The sequence below is a fragment of the Rhincodon typus genome, chromosome 36, assembly GCF_021869965.1.
Source record: "Rhincodon typus isolate 14 chromosome 36, sRhiTyp1.1, whole genome shotgun sequence".
In the NCBI taxonomy this organism is placed as follows: Eukaryota; Metazoa; Chordata; class Chondrichthyes; order Orectolobiformes; family Rhincodontidae; genus Rhincodon; species Rhincodon typus.
Window position 1 is genome coordinate 10,569,465 of NC_063367.1, and position 23,125 is coordinate 10,592,589.

General features: G+C 42.8%; 1 protein-coding gene across 1 annotated transcript in view; it reads left to right on the forward strand.

Moving 5' to 3' along the window:
• The window catches only part of LOC109935430 (CD276 antigen-like), a 244,887-nt gene extending 225,841 nt beyond the window's left edge, over positions 1-19,046 (forward strand). The window contains exon 7 of the mRNA XM_048617131.1: positions 17,995-19,046. Coding sequence (XP_048473088.1) covers positions 17,995-18,017 — 23 coding nt within the window. The 3' untranslated portion in view covers positions 18,018-19,046. The remainder of the gene's footprint in view (positions 1-17,994) is intronic.
• Positions 19,047-23,125: the final 4,079 nt, after the last annotated feature.

The following is a 23,125-nucleotide window of genomic DNA, read 5'->3' on the forward strand; positions in this document are numbered from 1 at the left end:
AGAGCAGCCCTATGGTCTAGTAAGACAATTGTGACTTTTACCAAACTATTCTATCTTCTAAAGAGTGTGGTCAGGCTGATTTTCTCCTTTCTTAAAAAGGTATACACGTGTATATGGTAAAAGACAAATTACCCAAATTTCTTTTGTTTTCTTTTGACTATTTTGTCCCTTATTCTTAGGCTTTGTTTCTGCGTATGCTGTGGTATCTTGCTCTGGGAATTGGTTCTTTGACATTGGTTGTCTTCCATTCCTCATGTATCTGGACAATGAGTTTCAGACAACTGCTCAACTTGGTAGAATTGCCATCAAGCTTAGTTCTGACACTGTTAATTATCCATCTATGGGCACTTGGCAGCACTAACCTTCTCTGTCATCTAGGCTTGCTGTGACTGCCTTACTTCAGTCCTTGCCAAGGTTAGTTAACAACACAGACTGAGGGTTTAACCTTGTATCTTTTCTTGTTCGGAAAACTCCATTTCTCACTGAACTAAGGGTCATTCAATATTAATATTTCATGACTTACAGGCAAGTGTTTGACTATCATATTGAGCTACACCATTAATCATGTTGAATCTGTAATGACGACTAGAACAAATATGTGAATATATTCTGTATACTGTATGATCTGACTTCACTCATGATGCGATGGTTACCACAGATTGTTAGAGGGTACATTTCTGAGATTGCGTCTTCTACAAAATAGGGAAGAGAGAGAGCCAAATCATTTAAGGAATGTTCTACCTAGTGATGCTTATAAGAAAGAGCAGGATCAGTAAAGACCTGGAATGGAAAGCCAAGACAACATATACACCCTGATAGAAATTGTAAAACTGTCACAATAAGTTACACTGCCAGTTTAGTGCCACATTGTAGACAGTTTTGTGTGACACATCTGGATGTATGAGAGAATGGAATGAAGTTACTCAAATTAACTTAAGTTAATTAATTAAAATTAATGAAAAAATGAATTTGAAGCTTCTCCCATAGAGCATTCACAACGGAAACCCTTCCCTCTACTGCAGAACTAAAAATTTAGTTTTGGCTTCATTCTTTCCAAGATAGTCAGGTATTCTACTGAATAATTGGACCTATAATGGGGTAATATCTCTCAGACTGTTGGAAAAAATGCATTGTTTTATGACTCTATATTTAACGTTTAGAAGATTTAAACACTTGAACACACAAAGTGATCATTCCAGACTCATAAAGCTCTGGGGACACGGATTCAAATCCTGCTGTGTTGATGAAGGAAGTTGACTTCAATTAATAAACCTGGTATTAAAAGCTAGTCAAATTGTGACTATGTAACCTTCATCAACTGTCATAAAAAATACATCTGTTCACTAAGGTCCTTCAGGGAAGGACAATATATCTTTCAGGGAAGGACTGTAGGCTTACAGCAATATCATTGATTTTTAAGCACTGTCTGAAATTGCCTTGCGAGCATTTCGTAGGAAAATTGCTGAGGTATATCCTCTCCTCAAAAAGCAGGACAAATCTAATCTGGCCTATGAGTCCACTCATGAATTTCGTGCTGGAATAAAGGGTAGTCAGCTGTGTTATCAAGTGACACTTGCTCAGCAATAACCATCTCACTTGTACTGAGTTTGATTTCTGCCAAGGTCACTCAGCTCCTGACCTCGTTACAGACTCAGTCCAAACATGGACAAAAGAGCTGAACTCCAGACGTGCCCTTAACAACAAGGTCGTATGTGACCAAGTGTGGCATCAAGGAGTCCAAGCAAAACTGGAGTGAGAGGGGAACCAGAGAAAACTTATCTGCTGGGTTGAGTCGTACTTAGCACAAAGGAAGATAATTGTGGTTCTTGGGGGTTAATCAAGTCAGTTCCCAGAATATCACTGCCTGCATTTCATGAGGTACCATCTAGAACTAACCATCAAATGTCTTATCAATGACCACCATCAAAAAGTTGGAAGTGAGGATGCTTACGGACGATTGCAGAATGTACAGCACCTGTCACAACTCCCCAGCAATATCATTGAAACAGTCCATGTCCTTATCTGGCAAAATCTAGATAACAAGCTTGGCAAAACAAGTGGCAAGTAACATTAGTGCCACTCAAGTGCCAAGCAATCTCAAACACAACATTTTCCCTTGACTTTTGAATGGCATCACTATTGCTGAATTCTCCCACAATCAACATCCTGGGGGTTAACATTGAGTAAACATTGAAAGGTGCTGGTCGTATAAATATTACGGCTACAAGAGTGAAAGGCGACTTGACTGAAATATATGTGTTCCTGAGGGATCTTGACAGGGTAGTCATGGAGAGGAAGTCTCCTCTCATGGGATAAACTCGAACTTGGGGTCATTGTTTTAAAAAAAAAACCTAAAAGCAGATGACGTGACTCTTTTTTTTCGCAAAGATCTTGAACCTTTGGAACCTTCTTCCTCAAAAGGTGGTGGAAACAGTCTTTGAATATGTTTAAGCCAGAGGTGAATAGCAAAAGAAATGAAAGATTATCGGGGGCAAGCAGGAATGTGGATTTCTGTTTACAGTCACAGCAGTTCATTTATATTATTAAAAGGCAGAACAGACTCGAGGAAGTTGAGTGGGTGGCACGATGGCTCAGTGGTTAGCACTGCTGCCTCACAGCACCAGGGACCCAGATTCGATTCCAGCCTCGGGTGACCGTCTGTGTGGAGTTTGCACATTCTCCCCGTGTCTGCGTGGGTTTCTGCCGAGTGCTCTGGCTTCCTCCCTCTGTAGTAATTCTATCTCCACCACCCCCCCCTCAACCTCTTTCAACTAGCTGCCTAAGGAGCTGGGTCATGACCAGGAACCATGTGATGGGAGCTGAACTCGCAGGTGTCCTGCAGCGATGGCAGATCAAGCATGGACTGGAGCATCAGAGGTGGGTCAGCAAGGATGAGGCTGAGGTGGCCCAGATCAGGACTCTGGTGGAGGCATGGCGACGAATGGAAAGCCTGGAGTGGGACTCTGGGGGAGGCATGGCGAGGGATGGAAAGCCTGGAGCGGGACTCTGGGGGAGGCATAATGAGGGATGGAAAGGAAAGTTGGACTCTGTTAAGTTATCTTATTTTTTTCTTTAACTTATTTTAAGTAAATGTGGATGGCACTACGTATGGTGAAAGTACGTACTTTTCGCTGTATTGTTACTTTGAATACACGTGACAATAAATCATTTAATCAATTCAATTCACAGTCCAAAGATGTGCAGGTTAGGTGGATTGCCCATGCTAAATTGCCACATGGTGTGCAGGAATGTGCAGGCCAGGTGGACTAGTCATGGGGTGAAAAACCTCACGTGGGGATACGAGAGGAGGCTGAGTGGATCTGTGGAGGATCCTCCTCATCGAGCTGGTGCTGACTTGCTGGGCTTTATTTGTGCTGTAGGGATTCTACGAGTGTATGGCTGCAGTGTGTTTCCCATTTATATAAGAAGAGGTCAGAGGCTAGGAATTCTGCAACAAGTAACTCATCTTCAGTCCACAAGACACAATTCAGGAGGGTGGTGGAATAATTTGAATGAGTGAATGATTTTATTGTCGTGTGTATTTTACCGTGACAAAAACAGTAAAATACGGTGAAAAGCTTTCCTACTGTCAGCACAAACTGGTGCCGTTTTGAACAGTTTTAAGAATAAAGGGGAGAAAGCGGGAGAATGAGGTTGAGGAACTTATCAGCCATGATTGAATAGCGGAGCAGAATTGATGGGCTGAATGGCCTAATTTCTGCTCCTACGTCTTTTGGTCTTAAGGAAAAAATAGGTTCTCCCTTAAACTACATCTTTCTATCAGTCCTGAGCCAGCTCATCATCAACGATGCCTGCGCTGCCGTCCCTCCTCCACCGCCTCGCTACCATCTACCTCGGACCCAACCAACGTTGAAGTTGCCACTCTTCAAGCGTCATCTTTCGCTACTGATGGATTCCCCTTTGTTACCTGCCCCTGACTCACCAACTTCAGAGTCTCATCTCTCACCGCTGGGCCCACCTGGTCAATGATGCCACCATGTTCTTTTGCCACCGCTTCACCACTGCCAGCGCTGGACCCAACCGATGATGAAGTTTCCAATCCTCAGGCACCATCTTTAGCTGCTGGGCCTACCTCACCTCTACCAACGTAGCAGTTGCTGATTCCAGTGCCAAGTCCCTTGTCTGGGCCAGACAAATAAGCAGTGGTCCACCCATCACCACCATGAGGCCCGCACAGGGCCCATTCGAATCCGTGCTGGAGTCCCTCACCATTGCCAATGCCATCTGAGCTCAAGACAAGAGGTAAGTAAGAAGAAAATGCCCACTTGCCTGGTTGGATGATGCCTAAACAACACTCGGGAATCTCGACACCATTTGACACTATCCAGGACAAAGACAGCCTTTTCGATTGGCACCCCATCCACTCCGTCAAAGTGGCAGCAGTGTGACACCATCTCCCTGATTTACTATTACAACTCAACCAGGCTTCCCTGTCTGCACCTTCAAAACCCCTGACCTCTACCTTCTAGAAGGACAAGGGCAGCAGATACATGGGAACGTCGATACCTGTAAGTTCCCCTCCAAGCCACTCACCATTCTGACTTGGAAATATATCACTGTTCCTTCACTGCCACTAACTTGCAATAATGTCAGTTAATTACGCTGTTCCAATATTGCAGCATCCCACAAACACCCCCTTGACAAAGGCAACTTTGGCAAAACAGAATTCTTCCACTTGCAATCTCTTCCAGTCCAGGAGAAAGAACACTGACAAAATGAACCTAGCAGAGGAGAGAGAACTCAACTTTTTTTCAGCAGCAGAGAGAGACCTGTGTCTAGCAGCTTCAACTCCAAAAAACCTAACTCCAATAATTGAAAGCAAAAACTAAATTCCTGGGGGTCTGTGTGAGCCTGACTCCATCCACTCATGCTTCTTTTGTCTATTTTTTTAAAAAAAACTATTTATTGTGCTTTCCATGGAGCAGTCACCTCAATACCAGGTTTACAACTCCACTCTTCGAGAGAAACAGGACAGAACAAATCCCTCTTGAAAGCACATCTTGTCAGAATGCGCCTGTGTGTGTTTGAGGTTTTAGAGTTGTACGCATTAAGTTGCAGAATTAACAAGTTCTTTCTTTTCAGTGTTCTTTTTAAAGTAAAGTATGTTACAATTGACAGGTGTTTTTGCTGCCACTGAAGAAACCTAGACAGTTTGCTTTTGTCTTGTGTAGCAGTCAGGTTTTGCTGGTCTCAGAGAAATTTTTAAACATTTATACATTTTAAGATGACCTGGGGAACTGTGAGATATGATTATTGGTTCATTATTCCCTGTTAAGTTGCAGAAAAATTTTGAGGGGTCCCTGTTCAATGTTCGATTGAATATGGAGTTAGTGTAAATTGTGAAGAATAAAAGGACAAACATCAGGTTTCTCAGACAAAAATAAGATGGCATTTGAAGCAGCTAAAATCTTCTTGCAGTTCGAAGAGGTGTCACTTGCAAGAGATTACAAAAGCTGTATTGCTTTCTGTATTGCTACCCCTGCTGTATTTCTCAACCTTTGTCTCTCACTTACAAATGTCCCTTCTTATGATCTCTCCCACCCCCATTATTTTTGGGTTAAAGCACTTCCCACACTCTAGTCATATGATTCACCAAGATGCTGGTCCGCAAGGTCCAGATGAAGAGTCTCAAAGGTACAACTCTGCTTTCCTCAGTATTGGTGCAAGTGCTGAATGAATCAAAACCTGTTTCTCCCACGCTGACCTATGTACCTCACATGCAAATCTCTGATCCTATTTACCTGATGTCAATTTACTTGTGGCTCAGGTGATAAATCAGAGATTGTTCCCTTTGCAATTCTGCTTTGTTAATCTGGTCCCCTAGTTTCTCATAATCCCTAAGCAAAACCTCATTCCTAGTCCTATCTGTGTGGTTGGTATCCTTGTGGACTATAACAACTAGAATGTGCAACACACACCCAGAAATCACAATGTCAAGGTAATCTTTTTTTGTGTGTGCGATGTTGAGTGAGAGAGAACTCATTTCTTCCAATGGTGCCATGGAATCTTCTATATTAGCCTGAGCTGATAGATGGGGGATCACTTAGCAGCACATCTGGTGCGTCTGACAATGCAGTGCTCACTCAGCAACACACGGGAGCATTAAAAAGTTATGAGTTCAAATCCCATTCCTGAACTAGAGTGCATAGGTTGGACCTGCACTGTAACACTAGGGCAGTAATGTGTCAATGGTACTGAATTTTTGATGAGACTTCACCTAAGGATTATCAAATAGCTCTGACAGCCAAAAGATCTTAAAGAATATTTAAAGATCGCTTTTTAATCTTTGTAATGTTAACACAGTGCTAAATGTCCTAAGAGATCCATCGGAATATTGAAATTACTTTTGGATATCAGTGTGCTGACCTCTGGTCAGAAAGAAACACAGAACTATCAGTACAATTCTGGTCTCCTGGCCTTACCTTTGATGACATTCATACGTTGGGCTGCACCAAGTACCACCTTTGTATTGAACATTGTCCATTGTAGCTTTAGAGGTCAATTTCTTCATATTCATTCACTTATATGTGGACATCCCTGGCTAGGCCAGCATTTATTGTCCAACCCTAGTTGCCTGGAGGGCAGTTAAGAGTCAACCACATTACTGTGGGTCTAGAATCATACCAGGCAAATTTCCTTCCCTAAAGGGCATTAGTCAACCAGATGGGGTTTTCACCAGCGATCAGCATCCGTTCTAAGTGATCATTAGGCTCTTAATGCAAGATTTTGTTACTCAATTCCAATTCCACTATCTGCCATTGCAGGATTTGAACGCAGGCTTCTAGAACATTACCCGGAGGTCTCCGGATTAATAGTCTAGTGACAATATCACTGGGCCATCACCTCCCTTTGATGTGGCTGTCCCTTCCATCGCTGGCACAAATGAACAGTGTTGGCCAGTGTTTTTCATTCTGGCGGACTGCCTTTTCCACCATCTGGTCATTTCTGTGTTTCTTCCAGGTCCCAGCCAGCAGTGAGCATCAACTCTGACCCCAGTCACCATGACATCATGCTTACAGATATCTTAACGGGTGCTAAAACAACACCAGAAAATTCATTCCTGTTAGTTATTTCTCCTCTTAAAATTGCTATTTTCTCATTTGGGGGAAAGAAATTGAAGTAACAATGGTACTGCTGTGAGGAAAACCATAGTACAAGACATGGGAAATCATAGAATCCCTACATTGAATCCACACCAACGCTCCGAACAGCAACCCACCGAGACATACCCCCACTACCCTATCCCTATAACTCTGCATTTCCAACGTCCAATACCCCCAGCCTGCACACCTCTGAACACTATGAGACAATTTGGCATGGCCAATCCACCTAGCCTGCTGTGGACTGTGGCAGGAAACTGGAGCACCCGAAGGAAACCCACACAGATATGGGGAGAATGTGCAAACTCCACACAGACAGTCTCCCGAGGGTGGAATCGAACCGGATTCCTGGTGCTTTCAGGCGGCAGTGCTAACCGCTGAGTCACCGTGCTGCCCCTTTGTCGTAAGATTTTCCTTTAATTGGAATGACTAAAAATTAAAAATATCCTCATTCTGACAAATTCCCTTTAAAGACGTGGTGTTTGTGTTACGGAAGTGTTTTTACGAATATGCTTGGCTGATTTTCCTCCCTTGTGATTACCACTTAGGTGTGTGGCAACCTTTATACATCAGAGGGAAGGCACAGTCAGTCTCTGTAGCTGCTGCCGTTCATCATTAGCATGGACTAATTGGAGCAGGCGTGCAAGCTGGTGCCTCTGTGAGGTCTTTCCAGAGCTCAGCCAAAAAAGGCAATATTTCCGAGTCCTGCCAAAATTGGTTGTGAGATTTTGGAGCTCAGTTGTTCTGCTTGGCTGTCACAGTTCTTCAGCGTCAATGCTTCTTGTCCTTTGGTACTCCCAGCCGAGTTTCCACCTCTTTGCGGTCTCACAAATTTCCTTTAGGGAAGGAAATCTGCCATTGTTACCCAGTCTGGCCCACATGTGACTCCAAACTCAAGGCAATGTGGTCGATTTTTAATTGCTCTCCACAATGTCCCAGCAAGGCACTCAGTTGTGGCAAATAAGGATGGGCAGCGAGTACTAGCCTTAGCACCAATGCTCACATTCTGTGACAGTTTTTTTTTATATAAATGTGATTTAAAAAGTCACTCCCTCTTTTCAAAACCTTTGCCATCTCTTGGCCATAGGGTTAGCACTGCTGCCTCACAGCACCAAGGACCCAGGTTTGATTTCATCCTTGGGCAACTGTGTGGAGTTTGCACATTCTCCCTGTGTCTGTGTGGGTTTCCTCCGGGTGCTCCAGTTTCCTCCCATAATCGAAAGATGTTCAGGCTTAGATGGATTAGCCATGGGAAATGCAGGGTTACAGGGATGGGGTAGCAGGTTGGGTCTGAGTTAGATGCTGTTCAAGGGGTCAGTGTTGACCCGATGGGCCAAACATCCTCCTTCTACACTATAGGGATTCTATGATTCTATTCAGCTTTCTCAGTCAGCTCACAACATTTTCTTCCTTTCCCTCCTGCTTTCTGCTTTATCTTCTTATTCTTAGGATGCGGTTTAAAGGTTTCTTCTCCAGTATATCCAAAGGAGCTACGGGATTACATGAATGTTTTGAACAAAGCAAACTTTGAACTGTTGTTTGAGATAAAGCTTGCAAAGAATGAACTCTCATCTATGTAGCACCCTTCACACCATAGAACAATCCAAAGATGCTATCCAGGCAATTAATTACTTTGCATATGTTGTCACCGCTGTGAATTGGGAAATTCCACAGCCCATCTCTGCACAGCAAGATCCCAACAGCAGCCATGCAACAGCGACCGGATAATTTGTTTTTCACGAAGACTGAAGGATAATTCCCCTACTCCTCTTCAAAATAGTGCCTTTACTTCCAGCTGCGAGGGTGGACATGGCCTTGGTTTAGTGTCTCATCCAAAGGACGGCACCTCTGACATTGCAGCATTCCTTTGGTACTGTTCTGGGGAGTCAGCCAGGAATATTGGCTCAAGACTCCAAAGTGGGACATGAATCCACAGCCTCGTGACTTTTAAACAAAAAAAAAACCGGGCTGTTTACGTTACCACAGACTGCTCTTCAACTCTTGTGCAATCTCTCTCTTAAAAGAAACCAGGACAAAATACACCTCGTAAAGCTACAACAAGTCCACACCGACCCTCAGAACATCCCAGCCAGACCTATCCTATCCATACATCACTGAACACTAGGGGCAATATAGCATGGCCAATCAGTAAGTCAGTGCAAAGTGTTTCAGGTATAATTTAGAAGTAGTAAAGAATTGGTTACCTGGTAACAACCTCATTATGTTTTATTTTTATGATGTTTTGATTGGTTTCCTTAACTCAGTATGCACCGGTAATAACCCTTTCCTTGGAGATTTTGTTAAAGGATGTTTTTGATTAATTTGAGACTCCAGATAAATTCCCAGTTGAACTCTGATTAGATTCAGGGGCGGCACGGTGGCTCAGTGGTTAGCACTGCTGCCTCTCAGCCCCAGGGATCCGGATTCGATTCCACCCTCGGGCGGCTATCTGTGTGGAGTTTGCACATTCTCCCCGTGTCTGTGTGGGTTTCCTCTGGATGCTCCGGTTTCCTCCCACAGTCCAAAGATGTGCAGGCTAGGTGGATTGGCCATGCTATATTGCCCCTAGTGTTCAGTGATGTATGGATAGGATAGGTCTGGCTGGGATGTTCTGAGGGTCGGTGTGGACTTGTTGGGCCGAAGGGCCTGTTTGCACACTGTAGGGGTCCTATGATTCTCTCTCCATTCTTTAACACCTGAAACTTGCATTTGTACAGCACCTTAAACATGGCAAATCTTCTTGAAGTGTTTCGACAGGAGCACAATCAAACATAACCTGACACCCAAAGATGTTACAAGACCTGACCAAAGAGGAGCATCTTAAGAGAGAGAACAAAGAAGTGGGAGATAACTCCAGAGCTTTAGGGGCCCAGACAGCTACCACAGAGTGTGGAGAAATTAAAACTGGGATGAGCAAAGTCCAGAAGTGGATTGAAGAGATCTCGGACGATTTCAGCTGCAGGTGGGGGGGCGCGTTGGAGTTTGCAGTAACGGACGAATGGGGAGTTTCATAACAAGGATGAGAATTTTAAAATTGAAACTTTGCTGGAGTGGCAGCTATTTTAGGGACGGTGAGGTGGATGCGATGTGTGGAGATGTGGGATGCAGCATTTAAAATCAGCTCAAGTCTATGGAAGGTGGAAAACGGGAGATTGGAGAGATTTTTTACTGAGTAATTTATGGGGAGAAACTAAGAAAGTGGAGTTGAGGATTGCCAGGTCAGCCACGATCTCATTGAATGGCAGAGCAGACTCGATGGGCTGAATGGCCTACTTCTACTCCTACATCTTATGATCTTTTAGAGATGGGTGCATACATCATTCACATGTTAAGCTGAGGCTCATCATCACACTCCTGAAGTCAAATAATGTTGAGCAATAAATGTGTATTTCCCAAATCCTGTTAATGAATAGAAAAGAGTCTAGGCCAAAGGCTTGCACTGGAAGCTGCTGGACTGGGATTTGATTTGACCTGCAGTAGCTGGGAGCTATATTTCAAGTATTGGATCATTCTTTGTGTGAAGAAATTCTCCTTGAATCTATCTACTACTAGTTTGATTGTTTCCCACTGGACAATTTCAGTGCTTTTGATCTACAAATCAGAAACTGGTGAATAATTTAGAAAGTCCCTTCTGGTATTTTTCCATAAATTAATTTCTTGATGTGTTGTTCTATTTTCTTCCTTGCATGCATTTTGCTCATTCATTCATGGGATAAGGGCATTGCTAGTTAGGCCAACATTTATTACTGATCCCTAATTGCCCAGGGGGCATTTAGGAGTCAACCACATTGCTGTGGGTCTGGAGTCACATGTAGTCCAGACCAGGAAAGAATGGCAGTTTCCTTCATTAGTGAACCAGTTGGTTTTTCTACCCCCCCCCCCAACAATTGACAATGGATTTATGGTCATCATTAGACTCGTAATTCCAGACTTTCTTTTCCCCGCCATTGAATTCACATTCCACCATCTGCCATGGCAGGATTTGAACCTGCGTCCCTGGAACATTAGCTGAGTTTCCTAGATCAACAGTCCAGCAATACTACCACTAGGCCATCACTAGCAGGCAGTGACATAGTGGTACATAGTGAATCAAAGCCTAACGCTCTGGGAGTGAGGGTTCAAATCCTGACATGGCATGCAGCTTTTCAAAGCCCCAGTAGAGATTGTGTTGAACTGTTTAGGAAAATAATCTGGCGGTGGGGGAGTGATTTTTTTTTAAACCACCCCCTCGGGGTGGCACATTTTAATCCGATGATGCATGATACCCAGCCCCCGTCCCTGCCTCCCTCAAAATTAGGTCTGGGATGAAGGCCCATCTGATCATCAATTGAGTGGGCAATTGTGTCCTCATCCTTTCACCACTGATAGCCCCCCAGTGGAGAGCTTGTGTCTCCACAATGTTTTAAGGGAGGAAATAGCCTAGTGCTATTATCACTGGGCTATTAATCCAGAGACCCAGGTAATGTTCCAGGTTTGAATCCTGCACTGGTAGATGGTGGAACTTGAATAAAAATCTGGAATTAAGAGTCTAATAATGACCGTGAAACCATTGTTGATAGTCGGGAAAAAACCCAACCGGTTCATTAATGTCCTTTAGGGAAGGAAGCTGCGATCCTTAATTCTGTTACCCTGATATTCCCTGAAAACTGTCAAAAAACTGGCTCTATCAGGAGGGTTAGCTACACATAAAGACATTGGGCAGAATTTTCCCAAAGTCTGATGACATAGACTACAATGAAAACATTGGGAGAATACGGTGAGAACGGAAAAATCATTTTCTCGGCATTGAGAGAGAAATAAAGTCAGACTTTTCCCTTAATGTTTCAACAGCTGGATAAAATTCTGGTGAGTAGGCCACAAGGATCCTATTTGTATGGATTAACACCTTCTTATTAACTGAACTGGCCTGATTTTGATTCAGCTTAGTATTTCCCCAAGTATTGGTGAGAACTAAATGCCAACAATTTCCAATTTGAAAGTCAGTTACCTTGCAGTTTGTTGGTGCCTACTCCAGGTTTCAATGTTGGCCAGTCTTCCCTAACCACTTAGGGCAAGCTCAGTAGACAGCAACAGGCTGTATTCTCTGCCTGGGGATCTCAGCATCAGCAACACCCCAGCCTCAGCGCACCACCAGGACACAACTCAAACTGACTTATAATACAGTTTAGCCCTTCAATACTGCACTTTGGAGCTCATCGACACCAATGCTATTGCCACACCACTGTGCACACAGGGACAGGTATCGATCTCATGATGCAGATTAGGATGCATCTCTGGGTTCTCGGCTTGCTTTCTTCATGCTCACTCACTTTGCACTTACTTGGAAGCTCACAGCATCTCTGTCTTGCATTTTAGCACATCAAATCTGAAAGTCAAAGAGTTGAAATACTAAGGATCATGCATTTAAAGTGAAAGGGGGAATGTACAAAGGAAATGTGAGGGGCAAGTTTTCTTACACAGAGAGTGGTAGGAGTCTGGAACACGCTGCCAGGGGTGGAGGTGGAGAAAGATACGATAAGAGCATGAAAGGGACTTTTAGGTAAGCACATCTTATGCAAAGAATGGAGGGATATGGACCAAGAACAGGCAGAAGGGATTAGTTTAATTTGGCATCACATTAGGCCCAGCATTGTGGGCTGAAGGGCCCGTTCCTGTGCCCTACTGTTCTGTGTTCTATGAGAGTAGTCCTTCATCCATTCAGGCATGGGGCTGGTCTGTTCTTCGCCAGGAAAGATGGTGAGATGTCCTGAGTGCATGAGTGAGAAGTGCAGAGAGTAGGAAGGGTTTGTAGTTTGGGTAGGTTGGCATGAGTGGCAACCATTGAGGGAAGACGCCGCATGCAATACTGAGAGTGGTAGGTGGGTACATAGCAGACAGAGTTAAGTATGATCCTTTCTGCTATAACGTGATAATTGCGCTCTTGTGTAACCTCGCGCTATAGAAAACTGTGCAATGAAAATAACAGGGCTTATAGAAAAATAAGGTTGGGGCAGACCACCAAAAATATTACTCAAAATCAAAACAAACATAGTAGTTAGCCTACCACAAAGGATTGCACTGTTTAAATAAATGTTAAATTCATATCTAATAATGAAATAATACCACAAATTTAACACTTTACCTGGAAAAAATTTGAAGATAACTTGATGGGGGAAGAGGGTGATTTTGAGGTTGCTGAGTTGTTAATGCAGGGGCTGAGGTTCATCATCATCATCATCATCACTTTCAGGTGCAGTTGTAGTTGCAGGGTTAGGACAAAAAGTAGTTAATCCAGAAGTGGATGGCCGTGGTTCATTGTCTTCTGACTGTTTCACGGGGGTTGGCTTAAAAAAGACATACAGTTTTTGCTGCTTTGCTATTTTTCTTCTTTCATAAAGAAGATGTTCATAGGGTGCCAAACAAGACCATATTCCACGAACTGCTACCCTGCCACATTCTGCATTATAACCATTGCCTTCTAAGAGCTGCGACTGCTTCTCAACTTGCCTCAGGATAGAAAACAAAAGAGAAGTGGGAAGCTCTCGTGGTGCTGCATCATGGACATCTTCTTCATCTCCAGCTTCCATTTGCCCCTCAGCGACAAGTTGCTGTAGATCAGCTGTAGAGGGTTCTTCACGTTGAGACTCAAGCTGCTCTTCAACATCCTCACTCCCCACTTCTTTAAAACCAACTTGCTTTGCAAGAGCAACACAACGTTCTTTGGTTCTTGGGAGCTCCTCCGATGGTTCAACGCCTTTAAAATCATGAATAAAATTTGGGAGAAGCTTCTCCCAAACTTCATGCAAGCAGTACTTACTGACATCAGTAATATCAATAGCATTCTTGAAGTTAAAGCTTTTCCAAAATTGAAGAATGCTATCCTTATCCCCCTCAGTAGCTGCAATCAGCCTGTTAAATGTGCACCTTAAATAATAAGCCTTCAAAGCAGCTATTACACCCTGGTCCATGGGTTGAAGGAAAAAGGTTGTGTTTGGAGGTAGCAATAGCACTTTGATGTTTTCACAAAGCACTGGTGAGAGAATGGCTTAGTGCATTATCTAGAACGAGGAGAATCTTGAAATCCAATTTTTTTTCTTGCAATAATTTCTAAAAACATCTTCCAAAACATCAACAATAAGATCAGAAAAAATTTGCCCCGTCATCCAACCTCTTTTGCTTGACCTAAAGTAGACGCCTAGAGTAGACTTAAGGTAGCCTTTCAAGGCATGTTGGCACATTTTGTACACCACCACAGGATGAAGCTTTAAGTCTCCACTGGCACTGGCACCCAGCAACACAGTCATATGATCCTTTGCCACCTTAAACCCTGGAGCATGTGCTTCATGCATAGAAATGTAGGTTCTTGATGGCATTTGCTTCCAATATAAACCTGTCTCATCCAAATTGAAAATTAGATCTAAGTTGTAGCCTTCCTCTTCAATCAATTTTTTCACTATGGGAGGAAATGCCATTGCATGTTCCTCATCTGCCTTGGCAGCTTTGCCACATTACTTTACGTTATGAAATGCATAGTGGTCCTTAAAATCTGCAAACCAGCCACTACTGGCACTAAAGACAGGCACATATCATAGAATCCCTACAGTGTGGAAGCAGGCCACTCAGCCCATCGACTCCAAACAACATCCCACCCAGACCCACCCACTACCCTAGACACTATGGGCAATTTGGCATAGCCAGTCACCTAACTTGCACAGTCTTTGGACTGTGGGAGGAAACTAGAGCACCTAGAGGAAACTCACGCAGACATGGGGAGAATGTGCAAACTCCACACAGTCACCCGAAGCTGGAATCAAACCTAGGTCCCTGGCGTTGTGAGGCTGCAGTGATAACCACTGAGCCACTGTGCCACCATTGGTACACATCTGCAGGATTTTCAGCTTTTTTTTCTTTAGGTCTTCATAAATTGATGAGGCTTTCTCTTTTATGGTGAGAAACCTGGTCCCAGATCGCTTTTTTGTTTGATCTTCTAACCACACACTCAGAAGCCACTCCATCTCCTCAAATTCCTTTGGCTGTTTTGCTATCACTCAGGCTTGTTCCAGCAATACAGCTTGCTTTAATTTTATTTGCATTGTCTCTAATGACGCGTAACGTAAACTCCTTTATTCCTATTGCACAAACAATATCACATATTCTTTCACTATGTTCAAAATGCTTTATAACATCTAGCTTCTCTTCAAGTGTGTGTTTTTTTTTACATTCACCACCTGTAATTTTACCTTCTTGTAAACATTCTTGTTACTTTTTCTTCCCATATTTATGTGTAACACAGCAAAATGTGCAAAAAAGAATGAAAATTACAGAGTACTTCTCAAAAAGCACTTCACAACAAAGCACTTCACAACAATGTGATGTTGACGCGGAGACTCTTTTGGTGTAAACATTGTATTCCTTTGCGCATCGCGACACTTAGAGTGTTGGGGATGGAATTGCGTAATGGCCAACACATGTATGCGAAAGTTTGTGTTTTACAGACAGCGTTCACCAGTACATTAATTGTGTTACATTGTGTTGCATTGACAAAACATGCATAGTAGCAGAAAGGACTGTATGAGGTACCAGAGAGAAGATTAACCTTGCGACACAGAGAGCTTTTTTGTAGTGTTGCTGCACATCCTTCTGCTCTATAAATACCACGCAGACCTGGGTGACTCCTTCAATCAGGCCAGCAATGTTTGAAATGGTGACCAGCTGGGATTGAATGGTAGAGCAGGCTGGCTCGAAGGGCAAAATGGGCTACTCCTGCTCCTATTTTCTATGGTTGTCAATATCCTCCTTAGACCCTACCATGCGATTGTCCCAGCTCCTCAACCATGAATATCTAAATGCAATGTGTTTGTGGTGTTAGGATCCCATGTGATGCTATTACTGTATAAGTAAGAATCCAGACTGAAATCTGGCTTGATAGGTCATATCTTGGATTGGTTTTGGTTAAACAAAATGGTCTCTCACTGCAACATTCGCACACAGTGCTGCAGACTTTGCTTTATCATTAAACAAAGGCCTATGACAAAGAAAAGATAGAATGGAATAATCCAAATTCAAAGATTTTAAACACACAGTAAAATTGTAATCCCATTAATCCCAAATGCTCCTTTATAAATTGAATAGAGACTGAACTCCGCACATAGAATATTCATAGCAACATCTATGTATTTAAGACATTGGTTTTACATCACTTGTGACTTAAGCTTTTAGATTGGAGCTGCAGATAGCTTCTTCCTGGAGCTATTGTAAACTGCTTAAATGTACTCAGCTTTAAGTAACCTCCTCAGGGTTTTATCCCAACACTTCTGGTTAAAGACTAACATTAACTCCTCACTCCAACGTAACCTTGTTTACCTTATATCTTTCCCGTCTTGGGTGTACTTTTCCACACAGCCATTCTATTCCAAGGACTTCACAGGATTTCTCCACTCAAAACCAAAATGAAACTAAAACAGTGGCTTTCTCCAGAACAACCTTGAATCCCCTTTATTTCTAATAATAGGTCACAAAAGATTAAATAAATAAATTCCATGAGTAGTACACGCAAATATTCGCTCTAAAGCCAGGCCTCAAAAATTGCTTTGAAAAAAGAATCACCATGGTTACAGAAATGCTTACATGTTAATTATTAACTTCAGGCTCACAGAATACCCATTGGTTACTAACTCAAAAACCAGAAAACCAAACTCACAACAAATAACACATACAAATTGCACAGTTAACATTATTGTGACCAGTCAACCCTTCACAAGTGGACGTTCTGGTCCACGTCTGGGACACGAGATACTGCAGCAAGATTCTAACCAGAACCTTTAAATTAAAGCTAGGCCATTCACAACCAATACCAGGGAGTTTTTGTCTCCACAGAAAGAATATTAAAAATCTGGAACTCTCTCCCTGTACATGGCTGTGGATATTTGACTAGCTTGAGCTCTCAATAGCAATGTTTCTGATAATAGATTTGATGAAATGTCAACTCTCTTTCTCCCTCCACATATGCTATCTGAGCATTTTCAGCATATTTATGTTTCTGTTTTAGATTTCTAGCCTGTCAATAGATGTTTTTTCTTAATTAGGTAGACCAAAATAGGTAAAGTGAATTTAAGACATTTATCAACCATAATTTTATTGAATGATGGTCCTGACTTATGTATTCATTCATGGGGTGTGAGGCATCACTGATGGGACTGGCACTTATACCCAGTTGCGCAAAGGGCAGTTAAGAGTCCATAGCATTGCTGTGAGTCTAGGGTCACATGTAGGCCAGACCAGGTACGGATATCAGATTCCCTTCCCTAAAGTACACCAGTGAACCAGATGATGATAATCAACATTGCCGACTTGGTAACTTTTTAAATTCTATCGCTTTCAAATTCTGTTATCTTCTATGGTTGGATTTGAACCAATGCCCCAGAATATTAGCCTTGTGTTCTGGGTTACTAGATTAGTGACATTGCAATTATGCAACAATCACTCACCCCACCTTTAAAAATTATTAAGTAAATAGTGACAAAAAAAAACAAAGTTGCTGGAAAAGTCCAGCAGGTCTGGCAACATCTGTGAAGGAAAAAACAGAGTTGACGTTTCGGGTCCGGTGACGCTTCCTCAGAAGTGATTATTAACTAAATAGTGAAATAGTTCTTATTAACTAAATAGTGATATTTTGTTTGTAAATAGAACAGAGCAGCATTTGCAGGGCATGCATCTATAGAGAAATTGATGAACATAAAATCTCATGTTATCTGTCCACGGTCCCACAGCTCCCCAGATTCTGTTCCATGATATTTGTGCCTTGGTTACTTCCAGCGTGCACATTTCGAGCCACCCCTACTTGGATTTGTTCTGATTGAATCATCCATCTCTTTTTCTCTCTTTCTCCTTTCAGTGGAAGAGGAAGTACTCGAATGACAAGAAAGAAAATCCGAAGCAAGTCAAGAGCCTTTCCACAAGTGCTTTGCCATTTTGCTGCCTTACTTCACGGTTGTCATTGTTTAAGCATAACCCAACTGACCTAAGGCTGGGATTAACTGAGATCACAGCTGCAGTTGAGCTAAATTCTTTGTCCGTCTAGTTGTTTGGCCAAACTGTTTGCTCCAGTTGTCCTGGGAATTGCTGCAGATGCCACTATCTGAAAGCTAATATGGTGTCAAAAATTAAGGATGTAGCTAATTATGTTTTATACACATTTAACCAATCTGCTGTTGTGCTGCAGTCAATTCAATGCTTGAGGAACCCAGATCCTTGTTCAGAATATCAAACAGTCTGAAGTGGAATGATATTTTTCAATGATATATTTCATCTATAAGAGTTGAATTGTTCTATTTTTGGCTTGTGATAGTGACATTATTCCTGTTAAATGCCCATATAACCAGCTGCTGGCTTTGAAAGAACATTTGTGCTTTTTTTTTTCCGGTCATTGTCATTCCAGTTGTTAAGTAACAGCCTTCTTTGCTGCCACTGTGTTGCAAAATCTCCTGAAGTCTTCACGTTTCTATTTCACGCGGTAACTCCGAAGAGCCACGGCACAGGTTTTGCAGATGTAATAACGGCGAAACTGCCTGTGTTTGCCCTCATTTATCTGCTGTGTAACACAATACTGGCTGGAGTCCACACATGCACGGAATACCATGGAATTCCAGAAGTTAATGTCAGTGATTCCACCCTTAACTTGAGAGTCCGCTGTTGAGGATTAACTCTGTCCCCCAGATAGTAATCAATGAATTGGTGAGAACTTCTAATGCTGTTAGTCTTACTGTGAAAACCCTTGATACACCTTGTTGGATGAGGCATAACTGGGAATTTTTACTGCGTACTAACTTCAGAATCATTGCCAAACTCCTCAATGGCCGTACGAAGCGAAGTTGATATTTGTGGAATGTCAAATTTCTCCATTACGAATAAAAAGGAATTCGCATTTTTCACATTTTCTTCTTAAAATTTGTCTGTGTCAACCTGAATCCACTCAGATCCACACAGTGTAATAAATGTAAATTGCAGGTGAAGGATCACATGTTTCTAACTGTCTGGTTTGCTGTCTGTGGAATTACATCAGCGTGATTGGCTGCTCACTTTGCTTACTGATGTCACAGTTGCCTGGAGATACTCTTGACTCAGTGTGAGATTTCAACACTGGCTGTCAAGAAAGGGGAGTACATCACCATGGAGATTATGGTCACCGCAGTGAGAGGTGTGGCTTTGCTGCTGTATGATCAAGACAATTAAAAGTGAACAAAGGCTAGTAAAAAATAGTACCTTAGTGCCAGCTCTTTCATCTTGATGGAACAGGCCATATTCAGGATATGGGAGACTCATAACCACCTGTTTTCCATCTATTAAGTGGATAGAAATTAAGGTGTTTGCCCCACCCTCCTTCATTTCCTGGTTAGCTTTCCCTGCAAGTTCTGCAATATTTTAATTATAGAGTCATAGAGTGATACAGCATGGAAACAGACCCTTCAGTCCAACCAGTCCATGCCGACCATGTTCCCAAACTTATCTAGTCCCACCTGCCTGCGCTTGGCCCACATCCCTCCAACTTTTCCTATTCATGAACTTATCCAAATGTCTTTTAAACGTTGTAACTGTACCTGCACCCGTCACTTTCTCTGGCAGTTCATTCTACACATGAACCACTCTGTTTAAAAAAAAAAGTTGCCCCTCATGTCCTTTTTAAATCTTTCACCTCTCACCTTAAAAATATGCCCCTAGTTTTGAACTCCCCCACGCTAGGGAAAAGACCTTTGTCATTCACCTGATCTATGCCCCTCTAAACCTCGATAAGGTCACGCCTCAACAGCCTACACTCCAGTGGAAAAAGTCCCACCCTATCCAGCATCTCCTCATAACTCAAACCCTCCATTCCTGGCAACATCTTGGTAAATCTTTTCTAGACCCTCTTCAGTTTAATAATATCCTTCCTATAACAAGGCAACCAGAACTGCTCACAGTACTCCAGAAGAAACCTCACCGATGTCATGTTCAGTCCCAACTCTTACACTCAAAGGTCTGAGCATTGAAGGCAAGTGTGCTAAATGTCTCCTCAAACACTCCGTCTACCTGTGAAGCAAATTTCAAAGAATTGTGTACCTAAGCCCTTAATTTCTTGCAAGTAGAAATCACTTATCAATGTGCAAACAAGTTTCAGGGCAATCTGCATGTGTTCATGGATCTGTTTGGTTGGCTATCAAAGAGAACAGGCAAAGGAATTGACCCTTCATGCTAATAATCACAACATATTCACACAAGGCTCAAGTGCATCAAGTTATTGCATTGAATAATTCCTGTTATTGACTATTTGTATGATTGTTATGAAAGTTCAGTACGTTCCATCTCTTCATTAGATTGAGATGATGTCTAAAACAGTGAGAGAAAAGCTCAAAAATATATTGTTGAGGGTAGTGCAGTTGATGTGGTTTATATGGATTTCAGTAAGGCCTTTGACAGAGTCCAATGTGGAAGGCTGGTCCAAAAGGTAAGCGCCAATGGAATTCAAGGCACGTTGGCAAAATTGATCCAAAATTGGCTTTCAAATAGGAGGCAAACGGTGATGTGGGAGGGTTGTTTTTGTGATTGGAAACATCTGACCAGCAGTGTACCACAGGATTGGTGCTTGCTGTTTGTTATGTAATTAACAACTCGGATGTGAATATAGAAGAAGAATGTAGAATTAGTAAGTTTACAGATGACACAAAAAAACTGGTGGTGTCATTAATAGTGAGAAGGATGGTCTTGGGCTACATTCTGATATTAATCAGCCAGTAAATTGGACAGAGTAATGGCAGGTAGAATTTAATCCTCATATGTGGGAGGTGATCGATTTTTTGCAGTTCAAATAAGGGAAGGATATACGCAATGAATGTTAGGTCCCTAGGGAGTACGGAGGAACTAAGGAACCTTTGTATACATGCCCATAAATTCCTGAAGGTGTCAGCACAGGTAGATGGGATGGTAAAGAAGCCACACAGGATGTTAGCCATCATTAATCAGGTCATAGAAGATAGGAGCAAGGAAGTCCTCTTATAACTTCATAAAACATTGGTTGGGCCACAGATGGAATAGCATGTGCAGTTCTTGTCACCACATTATTGGAAGAATGTGATTGCACTGGAGACGGTGCAGAGAAGATTCACCAGGATGTTGCCAGGGATAAAAAGTCTCAGTTATGAGGAGGGACTGGATAGGCTGGGTTTGTTTTCCTTGGAGCAGAGAAGGCTGAGGGGATTGAGGTATCCAAAGTTATGAAGCATAAACAGGATAGATAGTGAAAATCCTTTCCCAGCAGCAGACTAGAGGGCATAAATATAAGAACAAAGAACAAAGAAAATTACAGCACAGGAACAGGCCCTTCGGCCCTCCAAGCCTGCGCTGATCCACATCCTCTATCTAAACCTGTCGCCTATTTTCCAAGGATCTGTATCCCTCTGCTCCCTGCCCATTCATGTATCTGTCTAGATACATCTTAAATGACGCTATCGTGCCCGCCTCTATCACCTCCGCTGGCAACGCGTTCCAGGCACCCACCACCCTCTACGTAAAGAACTTTCCACGCATATCTCCCTTAAACTTTTCCCCTCTCACCTTGAAATTGTGACCCCTAGTAATTGAGTCCCCCACTCTGGGAAAAAGCTTCTTGCTATCCACCCTGTCTATACCTCTCATGATTTTGTAGACCTCAATCAGGTCCCCCCTCAGCCTCCGTCTTTCTAATGTAAATAATCCTAATCTACTCAACCTCTCTTCATAGCTAGCGCCCTCCATACCAGGCAACATCCTGGTGAACCTCCTCTGCACCCTCTCCAAAGCATCCACATCCTTTTGGTAATGTGGCGACCAGAACTGTATGCAGTTATTCCAAATGTGGTCGAACCAAAGTCCTATACAACTGTAACATGACCTGCCAACTCTTGTACTCAATACCCCGTCCGATGAATGAAACCATGCTGTATGCCTTCTTGACTACTCTATCGACTTGCATGGCCACCTTCAGGGTACAATGGACCTGAACACCCAGATCTCTCTGTGCATCAATTTTCCCCAGGGCTTTCCCATTTAACGTATAGTTCGCTCTTGAATTGGATCTTCCAAAATGCATCACCTCGCATTTGCCTGGATTGAACTCCATCTGCCATTTCTCCGCCCAACTCTCCAATCTATCTATATTCTGCTGCATTCTCCGACAGTCCCCTTCACTATCTGCTACTCCACCAATCTTAGTGTCATCTGCAAACTTGCTAATCAGACCATTTATACCTTCCTCCAGATCATTTATGTATATCACAAACAACAGTGGTCCCAACACGGATCCCTGTGGAACACCACTGGTCACAGTTCTCCATTTTGAGAAACTCCCTTCCACTACAACCCTCTGTCTCCTGTTGCCCAGCCAGTTCTCTATCCATCTAGCTCGTACACCCTGGACCCCATGCAACTTCACTTTCTCCATCAGCCTACCATGGGGAACCTTATCAAATGCCTTACTGAAGTCCATGTATATGACATCTACAGCCCTTCCCTCATCTATCAACTTTGTCACTTCCTCAAAGAATTCTATGAAGTTGGTAAGACATGACCTTCCCTGCAGAAAACCATCCTGCCTATCACTAATAAGCCCATTTTCTTCCAAATGTAAATAGATCCTATCCCTCAGTATCTTCTCCAGCAACTTCCCCACCACTGATGTCAGGCTCACCGGTCTATAATTACCTGGATTATCCTTGCTACCCTTCTTAAACAAGGGGACAACATTAGCAATTCTCCAATCCTCTGGGACCTCACCGTGCTCAAGGATGCTGCAAAGATATCTGTTAAGGCCCCAGCTATTTCCTCTCTCGCTTCTCTCAGTAACCTGGGATAGATCCCATCCAGACCTGGGGACTTGTCCACCCTAATGCCTTTTAGAATACCCAACACTTCCCCCCTCCTTATGCTGACTTGACCTACAGTAATCAAACATCTATCCCTAACCTCAACATCTGTCATGTCCCTCTCCTCAGTGAATACCAATGCAAAGTACTCAT